The sequence below is a fragment of the Neomonachus schauinslandi genome, chromosome 2, assembly GCF_002201575.2.
Source record: "Neomonachus schauinslandi chromosome 2, ASM220157v2, whole genome shotgun sequence".
Taxonomy (NCBI): domain Eukaryota; kingdom Metazoa; phylum Chordata; class Mammalia; order Carnivora; family Phocidae; genus Neomonachus; species Neomonachus schauinslandi.
This window is the reverse complement of record NC_058404.1, coordinates 192491532-192508540: the sequence shown is the minus strand read 5'-3', so window position 1 is coordinate 192508540 and position 17009 is coordinate 192491532. Positions and strand designations below refer to the sequence as shown.

Sequence of the window (17009 nt, the reverse complement as noted above, 5' to 3'; positions counted from 1 at the left end):
CAGGACAACAACTCCAGTTGACCGTCTCCTGATGGTTGCATAGATGAGTTTGGAGTCCAGAGAAGAGGCCCAGGCTGGAGATAGGAATTTAGGAGTTGAAAACAGATAGATGGTATTTAAAGCCACGACATGGGATGAAGTCACCATAGTCACAAGTATAGAGGAAAAAACCATGGACTGAAAGAGTATTCTGACATCGAAAAGTTAAGGAGTTGAAGAGGAACCAGCAAGGAAAGCTAAGAAGGAATTGTGAGGTGGGATGAAAATTAGTAGAAAAATGTGTCCTGAAAGCCAGATGGAGAAAGTAGAGATTAACTGTGTTCAGTGCTGCTTCCAGGTAGATTGACCATTGTACTTGACAGTGGCATGAGCAATTAAAAATGGAGTCACAGGGTGAAAGTTTTGAACAAGGAATGGGAAGAGAGAGGGATGAGGTAGAAGAAAAAAAAATTAACAATTTGGCTGTAAAGGGAGAACATAGAAATTAAGCAGTCACTGAGAGGGAGAAAAATAGAATTAGGAGTTTTGTTTTGTGTTTTTTTAAAGATTGGGAATGATCCAGTATAGAGGGAAAAACATGATACAAAAAGGAGAGAGGAGAATTGCCAAGTAATTCTGTATTGAGAGCAGATTGGGTCCAGTATGCAGGTGAAAGGATTGGATGTAGAAAAGAGCATAAAACTATCACCCTATTGACTTTTCCTTTTTAAAAAAATAGTTAAAAACTGTTGATTTACTGTGTTCTCTCACATTTGATGTGAATTTCTTTTCCTCTTCAAGTGGAACTTGCTATGATCATGGACCGGCTGTATGGTGGAGTTTGTTATGCAGGAATTGATACAGATCCTGAGCTAAAATACCCAAAAGGTGCTGGTCGAGTTGCTTTCTCCAATCAGCAGAGCTATATTGCTGCCATCAGTGCTCGGTTTGTTCAGCTTCAGCATGGGGATATTGATAAGCGCGTAAGTTGCATATTGGGAAAGCATTTAACATCCTATAATAAAGTGCTGATCCAAAGCTTACTACCCCACCGAATTAATACTATAATTCAAACACTTTATTTTTTTATATATCTTTAACTCTTAGAGTATTATATTGAAATATCACTGAAATATAACATTATTGAACATACAGATTTTATTTATTTGTGGGGGGGGGGGGCAGGCAGAGGGAGAGGTAGGTTCCCCACTGAGCAAAGAGCCCGATGCGGGACTCGATCCCAGGACCTTGGGATCATGACCTGAGCCAAAGGCAGACGCTTAACTGACTGAGCCACCCAGGTGTCCCCATGCTTTGAACTTTAGATACAATATACAAAATATAAATGTCATTGTAAAAGCATGTCAAGTTGTGGGTTTGTTTTTTTGTTTTTTGGGTTTTTTTTTTTTTTACTCCACCAATAAGGGCTTAATACCTTTCTAACCATAGAGGCAGAGCTTGTTTTAAGAGCTTGTACCCTGGGTGCAGTTAAGCGTCTGCATTCAGCTCAGGTCATGATCCCGGGGTCCTAGGATCGAGTCCTGCATCGGGCTCCCTGCTCAGCGGGGAGCCAGCTTCTCCCTCTCCCTCTGCCCCTCCCCTGCTTGTGCTCGCTCTCAAATAAATAAAATCTTTAAAAAAAAAAAAAGGAAAGAAAGAAAAAGAAAAGAGCTTGTGCCCTGGAGCCAGCACGCCCAGGACGCCCTCTCCTCATGTGCTCCGTAACCCACAGGACTTAACCCTCGGTTTGCTTCTTTTTCCCCACTTATCAAATGGAAAGCAGTAGTAGTATCTCTGTCACAGCTACTTTGAGGATTAAATGAATTCTCATATGTAGAAACATTTAGAGTTTGGCACTGAGTGTTATTTACGTGTTTTTATCTTTTATCATTAAATTTAAAATAATATTCTGTGTATATTTTCGTAAGTCTAACACACAAGATTATTATCCTAAACTTTAAAACATTTACTCTTTAGTAGTAGTACCTCATTGTTTAGGTAATCACAATAAAAACTTTTTAGGAAGTCCTATCAATGTTAACTGAAAGCCACCCCATTGAATAATTCCTAGTACTGATTACCATCTAAAATAGGGGAAAGGAGTTACCCAAACTCAGTTGTTCATTTGCAAATCTATTTCATACTAAAATCTGTTCATAGTTCCTATGTACAGCTAAGCAGTATTCTAAAATAATCATGTTTGCATTATAGTACAGATGAGATATGCTAAGAATAAGAGGTAACTTAACTTTTTTTACATCCAAATTAGTAGATATAACCTGAGTCTGTATTTTTCCAGTGTAACAGTTTCTTGAAGTTTCTTCTTTGAGCCTGTCTGTATATATTAAAAGACTATTTTGGAGGCAGGGGAGCTGGTTAAGGAATATGGTTTGACTAGACCATGGACTCTAAAAGTAGTCATCAGTTTAATAACCAAGCCATCCCATTTAGGGGGGAAGAAAGTACAGCATAGGTTCAGTTCATACAAGCAGAGTGATTTTTTTGCATTGTTACTTAAAATGTTGCAAAACACACACACACACACACATACCTAAGTGGAAGGTCTCTGCTTTAATTCCACTGTGCAGGAAAATTTGTTGAACTGGAATTCCTCTAATCCAGTGGTTTTCACGCTCAGCTACAGAAAAAAGTCACCTGGGAATTGAGAAAAATCTTGACATCTGGGTTCCCCCATCCCCTGACCTCCAGAGATTTTGTTATAATTGGTCAGGGGCAGCAGGAATTTATAAAGCTCCCAGGTGATTCTAATGTGCAGCCATGCTTTAGACCATGTATCTAGTCTAACCCTAACTTTTGCAAAGAAGTGATCAGTCAACTGTGAGGAGGTTACCTACATTGTATATAACTATAGTTATTTAACATGCAGGAGCAAGGGTAAAAAATTGTTGCAGTGTCTTACCTCTCCTTCTTTGTTTCCAAAATGATAGTGAAGGACCAATTATTTGGGGCAGAGTATTGATTCCTAAAGAGCAACTCAGATGCAGAGCAAGTGAATTAAGAAACGCATGCATGTCTTCTTAAAAAGGCATTGAAATGCCTCCTAAGAGAAAAGTTTATTTTTTAAGATATGTGCTGCTTAAGACATATTTTGAACTTTATCTGAAATAACAAGAGATGTCAGGCTGGTTCAGTTGGTAGAGCATGTGACTCTTGATCTTGGGGTTATGAGTTTGAACCACACGTTAGGTATAGAGATTACTTAAAAATAAAATCTTTAAAAAAAAAAAAAAAGAAAAAGAATTTGAGCCTTAAGTATTTTGTAAGTCACTAGTATTGCTCACACACACACACACACACACACATAAAAAACATTAATCTTTATACCTTTCATGTCTCTAGTATGAATGTAGTTATTAAACCATAACATCAGATTAATTTTAAATTTATAACTGATAACCCAAAGATTTGGGGAGGATTAAAATTGTTCATTCAGCTTACTCTTTTGGCTCATGAACACTTTGAGATTTAATCCCTATCTTCCCAAAAGCTGGGACACACTGTCACCACAAAAGTGTAATTCATTGTAATTTTGGTATGTTATTCCATGAGTAATATTACTCACTGTGCCTTCTGGTACTTACTGAAGGGAGCTGTGCTACAGTTCAAGTTGGATAATTAAATATGAATTATTTCATTAGTTATGAATCCAGGCGACAAAGTATACAGGTAGGTTCTCTGAAGTAAAATAAGGAAGGGCATCATAATAGAAAATAAGAATAGGTACAGAATTGATGAAACTCCAACTCCTTTTCACAAATACAAGAGTTAATTTTTAGAGATTATTAAAAAGAATAATCTAAAATCATAAGTCTGAAATCCAGTTTTCCATCTTTAAAGTCTGTGATTTTGAAGGTAATTAGATTAGCTTCATAAAATGATACCTAGAAGTTTGAAATACAAATAATTGAAGTCATTGCATTTTGAAATTTTATTCAACAGTTTTACATTAAGTAGCTCCTGAGCACTAAGAATTTTATGAGGTATTATGGAAATGAAGTAAACCACACACTCTGTCTTTAATTACAGTAAAGCCAAGAGATATAATCATGAGAAAGAAACCCAGAAGCATATGTAAATGTACCACATTTATTCAGATACAGTTTCTATTTTGTGCTAAATATTCTGCTAGATCCTGGGTACTAAGTATCGAGCAGACACTTTCCCTGTGCTCATTTTGTTATCATCTAGTAAAATGAAATCCAGTAATTCTCATGCCACTTTGGGATATTCTTTGGTAATTTCTTTAATAACAATACTATATATAGTTATATATACATAGTTATATAATATTATAATGAAGATAATCAGAAATAGCAGCCTGGCAATCAAGATAGGATCCATAATGGAAAAAGTTGAAAAATAAACATAGAGCATAAAAATTTTAGACTGAGTGTCAAAGATCTTTTAAAAAACCAAAGGCCAGGGCGCCTGGGTGGCTCAGTCGTTAAGCATCTGCCTTTGGCTCAGGTCATGATCTCAGGGTCCTGGGATTGAGCCCCGCATCGGGCTCCCTGGTCAGCAGAAATCCTGCTTCTCCCTCTCCTACTCCCCCTGCTTGTGTTCCCTCTGTCAAATAAATAAATAAAATCTTTAAAAAAAAAAACAACAAAGGCCAATGGAAAAAAACCTCCAGCAGGAAAATATGCAAAAGATACAGACTGTTCAGAAAAGCAAAATGTTGAATGTATGTAAAATGTTTATCCAGCCCTAATCAATGAAATGCAAATATAAACAACAACTTAATTCCATTACCTTTCTATCAAATGTTTGTTTTATAGTCCTTTTCATCAACTTTTGGGTTTTTCCCTGTTCATTGTTGCTGTTGTGACAAAAAATGCTTCAGAAAATACCCTTATACGCTCATTTTCTGCATACATGCAAGTATTAATACATTCAGAATAGAAACTGCTGGTTTGTTATTTTTTACCTTGGGCAAACACTACTTTATCTCTAACCAACCCTTTAAACACTCAGATTTCCCTCCTCTCCTCAGGAAAGGCTGAGGTCTTAGGCTGCCTGGCACCGTTCAGTCAGACAAAGGTAGTAGCCCTACATTTGTAGTAATTCTTAGGCAGCACTGGCTTACAGAGTCTCTGCCGTGTGCCAAGCACTGCCTTCAGTGCTTTTACCTGCATCATCTAATCCTCGCAGCTCCGTGAATTAGGTTCTAGGATTCTTCTGACTTGACAGACAGGGAAACTAAGGTTGAAAAGACTTGACACTCAGCTGCCTGGGCTCTGAGGTCTTCTGAGTCAGGCCTTCTCTGTGGGCCTTTGACTTTATATCTCATAAATTCACAGAAGTCTAGACATGCCCTTAATAAGAGTATCCAGTTCTGGTGTGTGTGTACCAAGTAGTTACAAGCAGGGTACATACAGAAGTGTTGCCATAATCATTGGTGGTTTGGGGTTGGGCTGTCTCTCAGGTGCTACTGGAATGAAGGGGAAAAGGTGTAAAAACCACTTGTCTTCCATGCCCTTCTCTTTTTCACTCACAATCACCCTGCCCCCAAAATATTAACACACAGGTGTTTTAAAGATGTTACTTCACAGAAGGTGAGGGTAGAATGTTTTACGAATCAGTTAGATGTATAGATTTTTAAAGTATTTTCTGCCTTTGAAAAATACAGTAAATACCACTCAGTTTATAGTCCTCTGAAGAAAAAGTATTAAAATAAAATTAAACGCTCGTTTAACCACATGGTCACTTACGAACATGAAACATCTTAAACAAAGATGATTAGTGCCGGAACAGAGTGACTTCGTTGTTGGTTTTTGTTTTTGCTTTGGTTTTTTGTTTTTTAACCTACTACATGGTAAAGCTATTTCCCTGGGAAACTGCCTACTTTCTCAATGTTTAATGCTGGTCCTTTTCTCGAGAGCACCCTGAACATTTTAAATTCACTAAAATGATTTCTGAAGCAGAATTAATGGGAGATGTTTTTTCTCTCTCTCTCCAGGTGGAGGTAAAGCCATATGTGCTAGATGACCAGATGTGTGATGAATGCCAGGGCGCACGCTGTGGTGGAAAATTTGCTCCCTTTTTCTGTGCCAATGTCACTTGCCTGCAGTATTACTGTGAGTTTTGTTGGGCAAATATCCACTCCCGTGCAGGACGTGAGTTCCATAAGCCATTGGTAAAGGAAGGTGCTGATCGCCCACGTCAGATCCACTTCCGCTGGAACTAAGAATAGCACACCGGCCTCTGTGTATGTAACAAGGAAAGAAAGGGTGCATGTGGCTTACTGTGTCTGAAGACGTGACATGCGGAAGAAATAAGTGCATTCTTCTGCTTTCACCCCAGCTACCAATACATGCATCTTTATCAGCAGCCAAAACACTACAAGCCTCTTGTTTTTCACCAAAACCCTACATCTCAGGCTTACTAATTTTTGTGATATTTTCATGTTAAAATAAAATGTTTTTTTGTATTTTCTCCAAGTTATTTTTATATGTAAAGTTAAAATTAGATATGAGAATGTTTTGCGTAGGGGCAAACAGTCTGCTGCTATATAGTGGGTGAAGCGTGCACTTATTTCTAAACGTGGGTTTTTAACTTCAAGATCTGCCCCAGTAATTTACCAAAGGTAGCAAAATATAGTGAAGATGGAATATGTCTGCTACAAATGCTTATTTTTATTGTTGCTATTTTCAGTGTATACATAAACTAAAAATTAGGGTTGATTTTTTTGCTCTCCATTTTGACTTGCAAGAAATAATACCTCAAGATAATCTGATTTATTAGCTATTTTTAAACATTTTTAATCACAAGCTGTATTAGCTTTGCTGCTATATAGGTGTTATGTGTAAATGCCACCTATTAATACGGGATTGAAAACGTTAGAGACACACTGCATTGCAGATAAAATGCAGGCAGCACAATATGGCCTAAACTGCCATAGTTTTAGAATGTGAAAAAAATGCATGTTTACTTACCTGTATACACCTTATGCATGCACTAGAATTATTAACAAGAGGTGAGGTATTGCAAATGTTCAAAAAAGCTCTCTTGAATCTAGGTAGCATGAACAAATTATAAAATTTGTTTAAAAAAAGCAAACTTGCATGCATTATTGTGACTTCAAGTTAAAAATTTGTCCTACATGTGTACAATATGCAAATTAGTTTTAGATTAGAGAGTGCAGCCATTTTGTGATCTGGTCGGTAGTGGAATTCGATTTTATGCAGACTGGATGTAATATTTGTAATCCCTGTGCAATTTTGTGATGTGCGGTTCTAATTCATGTGCAGTGATATAGTATAGATAAAAGATTGAATAAAAGAAAAATACTAGAATTTTAAAGAAGGTTGATTTTAGCCCCTTTGATAGTTCACGGTTAAGACATCCTTTATAAACCAAAGATGGCCAGCACACTGCTAACCAGTCACCAAATGTAAGACCCACAGGAAGCCCATATCTAAACAAATGAACTTTATAGAAGAATGCAAAACTTAGTAAACCTAAGTAAAGTCAAAATGGAGATGGGGAAATATACAGATGGCTAGTTGCATAAAATTCAATTTTACCTTAAAGACAATGGTGAAATCTGGCTTAAACTTGCTTATGTGTTTGACCTATGTATATTGGGGTCTTCTGTCTAAACTGGGGTCACTGTTGCATGGAACATTGTTCTTAACGGTTAAGAATTGCTTTTTTTTTTAGATTTTGATGAAGGAATTTTGGTAATGACTTTGCTTGCAGTTTTTTTGAGAAAGTGGCATGGAAACATGCAATAGTTAATGAGTTTCTCTTGGTACTGAACACTATTAGAATATCATTCGTGATATTTTTTTCTCTTTAGAGCATTTTTAATGCAACTAGCCCCTATATTTTAATGTAAAAGTTACTCTGCAATCTAAGCAAAGCACCCAACAATGGTAGATGTTTTTTAAAAATGCAGAACTAAGGTTCTTGACTCTAAAGAGAGAAAAGTACAAGGTGTTGCCTTATTGCAACCCCTTGGGACAATCCTTCACGTGAGCAAAGTGTTGATCTTAATATAGGTTGTGTCTGGTGTGCTTTTTTGTACTGTAAAAATATGTGGTTCATGTCTAACTCTGCTGTTTTATTGTGGTTGTGGTTCAAGTTTTTAATGTTTAAAGTTGATGCTGTTTTCAGAAGAGCTTTTTACTAATTTATTTGTCGATGTTCCCTATTTGTTACTTAACCATGATCCTCCAGATTTTTGGAGTATTCTTTTCTAACCTTAACCCTGCCAACCTTGATCCATTTGACATTTGTTATGCACTATTTTTATATCTCTGTGAGAGATTTTTCCAACAGTCAGCTATTTTATGGCACACTTTTTTTGACTGATGACATCTCCTTTGCTATACCTCAATTTTTGGAATTTAGAAAAGAAATCAGTAGTTTTGCAATGTTAATTATTTAGATATTTAATTTCGCAGATTTTTTAACTTTATTTTCATAATTTCTGCTTAATGTTTAAAATTGAAGAGCCTTTTCATGTATTAAATAATGAACACTAAAATAAATTATATGATGAAAATAATTGGAGATGTTGAAAATCACTTTCCCTTCTTAAACAGAAATAAATATTGGGAATGAAGGGAAATGAAACAGAACCCCCTTTTCACCCACGGGTAAAAATGGCAGAAATGTATGGTTTGTTTTACCTTCGTTTCTGTTGTAGTTAAAGCTTGTCAGTCTAATCTTTTGTCCTTCCCCACCTCACCCCTACCTCGTTTTTTTTTTTTTTTTTTTCCTTTTTTTTTTCTACTTTTTTTTTTTCTAACTGTTAAACACTTTATTGGAGTTTTTTTTTTTTTAATTTACAGATCATATTTATTTTACTATTTTTGTAGAAAATTATTAATTTTGATTGTATTTTTGTATTTTCAAAGCTTCTTCACTTGTGTTCCCTAAATGTTCATATTGCTGCCCAAAAGTATGACTGTGGAGGAAAAAAAAAAAAAAAACTTTAAAAATCCACACTTTTTGTTAAGAAGGAAACATTTAGCATTTATATATTTGTGTATGGAAAACACTTGATATTTATCCCTGTTGCATCTGGCTGCACAGAGCCTCTCCTCAAAGATGCTACAAAACTTGAATATAACACATTTTGGAAGGCTGACTAACCTCGATTCTGTGTTGTGATGTGCAATACTGTTTCTAATGTTTGTATAAAAAAAAAATAACAGTGTAAACCTTTTTAATGCAAATTTATTTTTTTCATTGCATATTTTGCAGATTTTATCCACAGTGTCATTTTTTACTGTCAGAAAAGATACCCCTTTTGTCATTGCAACTATTTTTTAAATCCAGAAATCTTTGTACTGATGTAAATGATTGTAGTTATTTTGGATAGTGTTTTGCTAACAAAAGGAGAGACTTTTTTCATGCATATTTCTATTTTGTTTTTTTTTGGGTTTTATTTTATTTTAATAGTAGTAAAATACTTGGAATAATTTTTCATATTCTTGTCATTAATATTATTTTGTATTTTTATGTGGAAATATATAATTTTATGACACTAATTGCTAAAGTTTATTTTATGTTGAATTATTTTTGGAGCTGAAATCTTTGTAATATTAAAGCAACTAGTTTCTAATTCCCAGTTTCTGTATAGAATCGCACAAGTGGTTTATGGAGTGTTTGGATTGTAATTATAAATGGTTCTTTGATATGCAAATTAATATTTTCAGTTGATTTTATTTTATATTCCTAATGGGGTGTTAAAGCCGTTTTTTATTTTTTTCTAAATAAAAAGAGAACCCATGCTTTTATGGACACTAGGTAAACGCCTTCAGCTTAAATTTTTTCGTTAAAATATTTTAGTTTATTTTATTGTTATCTTCCAGATGTCTAAATCTCCAGTCTGTCTGTTGTACTGGTAATTTAACTCTGTAATGGAATAGTTTGCTGCCAACTATTTATATTAAGTAATTTTTAAATATTTGTAATATTGTTGACTGACTAATAAACTATTAAGTTATTGGCATAGTTGTGGAATCTTATTCTTCAGATCTACAAAGATTTTCATCAACGCCAGTAAACTTTTATTTAGGGAGCTTTGTGACATGAATATATGCAGCCCAGGGCCCTCTGTAGCTCAGTGTCAGGACTGGGAGGGAAACTTGGAGACCAGTAGCCCAGTATTTCTCAGTATTTTGACCCCAGGCACTCCTGGCATCTGGAGTTCTCCTGATGTTCTCCTCCCCACTCTCGCCCTTTAGCCTCCACATACATTCGGTAGAAATTCTAGTGTGGTGTTGCAATCATCCCAGATCATCCGTGTTTACCATATTTAAACTGACACTGCATTCAAAAAATGAAACCCTGTTGATCATTTTGCTATAAGTGCACAGTTTCCAGGATGCTTCTTCAGACACCCTCTGGTTGGAAGTCACTTGTCATTTTCCTCCTTATTTTCAGCACAGCCTATCAGTTCTTCAATGGCCACATTATTGATGAAAAAGAAGGAGAAGAAGAGGTATAGGCTTAAGTTCTTCATCCTACTGATGGCTAAAACAGCTCTTGTTTTAACTTTAACAAAGCTAGAATTCTTAAACTGGTGTGCAGGCATGGTGGGGGATGGAGTTTCGTTGTTTTAGAAAATATTTTTAAAATCACTGATCGTAGTCCATTTTTTTGCTTTACCTTTGCGGACATAGGTATCCCAGAGAGGGGAAACCCTGTATCTCTTCATATTCTACAAGACATCACAGAAACTCCTTAAATGGGCTAATCTTGACATTAGCAGCACCTCAGAGCCTGTCACTGTCACCCATGTCCTCCAAGCAAATCATGCATCTCCGCACACCTGCATCTTGGCATATGCTACCATTTTTCTATTTGGAGTCTTACTTCCTTTCTGGCCAATAAATCTTCCATAACAAAAATGAAGAGCCTCTTCTGCATTCTGGCCTATCTTTAAGACTTAGCGAGAGTTTCTCATTGTCTTCCTTCCCCAGCTGCTGACATAAAGATTATCTTCCTGTGCTCCCATCCCCTTGTTATTTAAGAAAAGAATAAATTTTGAATACCTACCAGTGTTGGACACTAACAATGCAGGATCTTTGGTTGCCAGGCCATTTTACAGCCCTGTAGGTGAAAAATCAGGTTAATTCAATCTCAATGTAATATATAAAATAGACCATGGTGAATGTGTATCAAGGGCAAAGGGAAAGACTGCTGAAGTGATTTCATGTCTCTGAAATAATTTTATTTAAGAATTTCTCAGGAGTTAGCATTTGGAATTTTTGTATGAGCGAAAAATTAGAAGAACGCATAACTGAGCACTCACAAACCATTTCTCAGAAAATTACTTGAAGATCTATTCCACCAAAAAGAAGGAATAACAGCAAAATATCCCAGCAACGGGAAGACATGTTTTACTGTGATTTATAATATATGTATTTGGTCTTTGTTCTGTTTCTGGTACAGAGCTCCTAAAATCCTTGGAATTTCCTAGGTGGTAAGAGTGATAAAGAGGTCTTGATTTTCATAACAAACCCCTTTCAGTCACACCTGAGTTGGTTAAGGAGGTGACTTTTGGGAAGCACCCAAGGGTTGGGAACCAGCCATGTGATTGGAGGGTAGAACTTTGAGTTCTACCCGTTCAACCACCTCCAGGAAGGAGCCTGGGGCTGGAGATTGAATTGATCACCAGTGGCCAGTGATTTAATCAGTCACGCCAAGTCTTGAAACTTCCATAAAAACCCAAAAGGACAGGGTTCAGGGAACTGCCAGGTTGGTGACCAGGTGCAAATTCGGGGACAGTAGCTCAGTTAGGAGATGGCATGGCAGCTCCACACCCTTTCCCCATATCTTGCCCTATGAATCTCTTCCATCTGGCTGTAATTAGGTTAAACCCATAATTAGTCAAACCCAAGGAGGCGGTTGTTGGACCTCCAATCTACCTGTAGCCAGTCAGTCAGAAGCACAGGTAACAGCCCAGATTTTGATGTCTGAAATGGGAGGGTGGACAGTCTTATAGGGCTGAATCCTTAATCTGTGGCATCTGATGCTATCTCCAAGGAGATAGTGTTTGAATTGGGTTGAACTGTAGGATATCCTTCAGGAGTCAGAGAATTGCTTTGGTGGTGTGTTGGGAAAAACACATAACTGGTGTCAGAATTGTAACATGGGATAGTAGATGCTGTTGTGGGTAAAGACACCAGTCTAATTTATAGCTAGGAAATAAAATGTGGCCAAAAGCTTACCACAATTCGTAAATAAGTCCAAGTAGTAGAGACATGATTTAAAACATGGTATCAAGATAATACTAAAAGTCAAGGTATTTTAAACAAAACAGAGAAGAACCTAGAGGAACATTTGAAATGATGACAAAGGTTTAGAGTGGAGGAGGATAGATTATAGATATTAATTTATTGTAAATAGGAAATTATTTCTCAAATTGCAATACGTAGCACGTATATATTTTCTAAAGTCAAATACATAAATCATGAAAAGAATAACATACTGCCCCAATACTTTTTCACCCCCAGTACTCACTCCTGAGAGGCAAACACTTTAAACTTTACAATATCATGTGATTTACCTCCTTAGATCTAAGTAGTTACTTGTTTCTCAGTTTAAAGCTTTGTTGACCTCCTTAAATAGATGACAGATGATAGATGATGATAGACAGATGGATAGATATAGAGAGATGATAGATGATAGATAGATAGATAGATAGATAGATAGATAGATAGATAGATAGATGATAGACACTTTGTTGACCTCCTGAAATGTGCATTATTTTGTTTCCAGACACACCCTTCATGTACCTAACACATACCCTCAAACCAGACTGTTCATTTTGTGAATAATTTGTCACATTGATGTTTATTACTTGCACAATTTTCTGTAGGTTCCATACCTCACTAAAAGGTTTATTTTTAAATGGGCAAGAAAGCACTGCTTGCTTCATAGAAGGGACAAGAGAGAGAGGATCACAGGAAGAAAGGCAAAAACAGAATCAGAAAGCTAGTTTCCATGGTAACAATTCCAGATCTATAGGATTTTTCTAAAAATCTTATGAAATGTAAATGCACATATAGAAAATGAATTAAGCATTAATTGGCACTATGAATAATTTTAAAACTCTTGTCAAGAAAATAGAAAATTATTGAAAGCAGGGACTCGCACAGGTATTTGTACATTCATGTTCATTGCAGCTTTACTATTCACAATAGCAAAAGAGTGTAAACAGCCCAAGTGTCCACTGATGGATGAACGGGTAAACAAAATGTGGTGGATATATACAGTGGGATATCATTCAGCCCGAAAAGGCAGGAAATTCTTAAATGTGCTACAGCATGGATGAACCTTAAAGGCAGCATGCTAAGTGAAATAACCCTTTGCAAAGGACAAAGACTTTATGATTTCATCAGATGAGGTACCCAGAGTAGTCAAATTCACAGAGACAGAAGCAGAATGAATGGCGATTTCTGGGGACAGAGGGAAATGGAAGTTAACTCTTTAGTAAGTACAGAGGGTGAGCTGGGGACAATAAAAAAAGTTCTACAGATGGATAACGGTGATGGTTGCACAGCAGGGTGGATGTACTTAATGCCGCTGAATTGTACACTTAAAAATGGTTAAGATGGTACATGCTGTGTTATGTATATTTTACTACAATAAAAGAGAAAATTGACAGTATCCAGAAACCTTTCTGTGTCTTCTCAAGCATAACCATCCTTCCCATCCTCTCTGAAGCAAACCCTTTCCAAGCTTTCATATTTGTTTAGTTTTATCACCTAAGCATGAATTCCAAAACAGTATGATTTTTAAACTCTTAATTAAGGGAATCAAAGCTATGTATTTATGTGTCTGCTTTTGTGCTACATTATTTTGCGTAAAATACACCTGTGTTGTCTGTAGCTGCCATTCATTTTCACTGCCAGATAGTATCTTTTTTTTTTTTTCTTTTTCTTTTTCTTTTTTTAGAGAGGGCAGGGAGAGTCCGAGGGAGAGGGAAGACAGAGAACCCTAAGCAGGTTCCACACCCAGCACAGAGCCCAGTGTGGGGCTCTATCTCACAACCCTGAAAACATAACCTGAGTTAAAATCAAGTCAGAGAGGCTCAACTGACTGAGCCACTAGGCACCCCCACTGTCAGGCAGTATCTTATGGTACAAATATACAACATTGTTGATGGGCATTTAGATCATTTTCAGGTTTTGGCTATTGTGAAAGGTGCTACTGTAAACATCACAATATTTCCTTGGGTATGGATGCCCCAATTTCACGAGAATATTACGCAGGAGTGAATTGCTTGAGTCATAGGGTACACAAGCTTCCACATACTAAATAATGCTGTTTTCTAAAGTGGTTACACCAGTTTATACACTCACTAGCAATTTGCATAAACTCTGATCTTCCACATCCTAGTCTAGACTAGGTTCTGTCTGCCTTTATTTTATTGTCGATCTTGGGGTAGTTTTCATTTCCCCGGTTACTGATAAGGTTGAGCACATTTACTGTGTAAGTGTTTATTGGCCATTTGGATTTCCTCTTTTCTGAGGTGCTCTTAAGTTTCTCACCTATTTTTTATTGTGTTTTTTTTTCTTACTGATTTGTAAGAGCGTAATTCCAGACATGAGCCCTTTGTCAGTGATATGTCTTGAATATATCTTCTTATTCCCACAGTTGGCCTTTTCACTCTCCAATGAATAGATGTTCTTAATTTCGATGTAGTCCAATGTGGTCACCATTTTCAACTGTGCCCTTACCCTAAGATCAGGTTGATATTCTTCTACACGGTCTTCCAAAAACTTTATATTTTTACCCTTTAAATTTGATCCTTGTGCATCTGGGGTTTTGTGTGTGTGCACACATCCTGTGCGATGTGATGTCATTGTGAGCTAACTAAAATGATTTGGGGTCTCTCCAGAGATGTCTTCAGAGTCCTTATCATAGACTTTGCACTGTCCTCAGTGCTAGGAAATCCAGCTTTGAAAATGCCATGAAAAGACTAGTTTTCAGAAATAACACATGTTTGTTATAAGATATTACAACATGGAAGAAGTATCTGTAACAAAGTAGTCCCCTTTTACTGCCTGCCTACCTAACAGTCATTCCCCAGAGGTAACTGCTGCTAACATTTGGTGTGTACATTTCTAGACCTTTCTCCTACACACAGGTAAACATACATGGAACCCCAATGTCAGCTCCTTGCCATTTTCTCCATTTGTACCATTTCAAAGTCGACCATGTATCAACCGGGCTGCACTATCGAGCTCAGCCACTGGTTTCCATAAGAAATCCCCTTAGCATAAGCATTTCTTGATTAGTGTGGACTTTACTGACAATTTAGGGTCAAGAAGATATATTGTACTGTATGCTATTTTGTTGGCCCCCTTCCACCCAGTCAGGAGCTAATTTTTTTGTACCTCATTTTTCTCTAGCATGGTGATCTCCTCTTTTCTCTCATGGTACTTATGACAATATATGATGATATGCCCAATACATATGCATTTAATGCTTATCACCCCTCAAGACCAGATATGAGCAAGCTGCAGCTCATGGACCAAAACCAGCCCACTGCCTGTTTTCACAGAGTTTTGCTGAATTACAGCCATGTATTGTCTACGGCTGCAGTCATGCCTACAACAGTAGAGTTGAATAGTTGCAACAGAGACCATGTGGCCACACACTATCTAGCCCTTCACAAAAATAGTATGCGAATCCCTGTTCTAGACTATGGGCAACATGTATTTTCATCATCTTATAACCAGCATCCAGTACCAATGCCCAGCCCATTCAAAGATACCTGCCACTGAGAATTACCTACAGTCATGAATTTCAAGGATTAAAATATCTCCTTTAGTCCTTTTATTATTATTGTCAGTCATATGAAATGTTTGCTTTAACCAGTGGTAGGAACCATTCAACAAATGTGTTGAAAAGCTCATTTATTATTGGTGCACTTGAGAAATTTCATGCACAGCACATCCCCAAAGACCAAATCCTATTGGTCCTATGTATGTCTTTGCTTGACCTCAATCTTTAAAGAAATATGTATTTATATACAAGGGAATTTAGCTAAATGCCATCTCCTGTTAAGTAATCAGTGTAAAACCTATGCACCAAACAAGTAAACAATTGGTACTTTTGGTGTCTAGTCTAAAAACTCTTTGTCAAGCCCTAGATCCCAGAGATTTTTTCCCCTATGTTTCAACTTAGGGGAACCCCTAAGTTCAACCCCTATGTTAGAACTTTTATTCTAAAAGTTTTATAGTTTTACATCTTACATTTAAGTCTGTGATCTATTTTTAGTTAATTTTTATATGAGGTATGAGGCTTAGGTCTAGGTTTATTTTCTTTTTTTGCCTGTAGATGTCTATTTGCTTGAGCACCATTTATTAGTAGACTATCCTTCCTCCACTGAATTGCTTTTACACCTTCATCAAAAATCAGTTGGGCGTATTTGTGTGGGTCTATTTCTGGGCTCTCTATTCTGTTCCACTAATCTGTGTGTCTATCCATCTGCCGATACCACATGTCTTGTTTACTATAGCTACATGATAAGTCTTGAAACCAGATAGATTCTTCCTACTTTATTCTCCTTTTTCAAAATTATTTGTAATTCTAGTTCCTTTGTCTTTCCACATAAATTTTAGAATAATTTTGTCTATATCTACAAAACGTCTTGCTGGGATTTTGAGAGGAACTGTTATACACGTGTATAAATCTGAGAGAACAGACATTTTACTATGTTGAGTCTTCTACTCCATAAACAGAGTATGCTTCTCTATTTATCTCTTCTTTGGTTTCTTTCATCAGAATCTGGTAGTTTTCAGGATACAAGTCCTACATGGGTTTTATCAGATAAGTATTTCTCTTTTTAATGAGTAATTGTACTTTTTTTTTTTTTTTTTTTTGCAAGATAGGGAGAGAGGCGGGTGGGGCAGAGGGAGAGGGAGAAAGAGAGACTCTTAAGCAGGCTCCACACCCAGCACAGATACTGACATGGGGCTTGATCTCACAACACTGAGATCATGACTGAGCTGAAATTGAGAGTTGGAGGTTTAACCAAC

The 17009-nt window shown here is 36.6% G+C and overlaps 1 protein-coding gene across 12 annotated transcripts in view; it reads left to right on the top strand.

The window, feature by feature from the left end:
- The window catches only part of CPEB2 (cytoplasmic polyadenylation element binding protein 2), a 69366-nt gene extending 60642 nt beyond the window's left edge, over positions 1-8724 (top strand). For all 12 annotated transcript variants that reach the window (XM_044913021.1, XM_044913020.1, XM_021679437.2 and 9 more), the window contains 2 exons: positions 781-962; positions 5960-8724. In XM_044913021.1, coding sequence (XP_044768956.1) covers positions 781-962; positions 5960-6187 — 410 coding nt within the window. In that variant the 3' untranslated portion in view covers positions 6188-8724. The remainder of the gene's footprint in view (positions 1-780; positions 963-5959) is intronic.
- The last annotated feature ends 8285 nt before the right edge of the window (positions 8725-17009 follow it).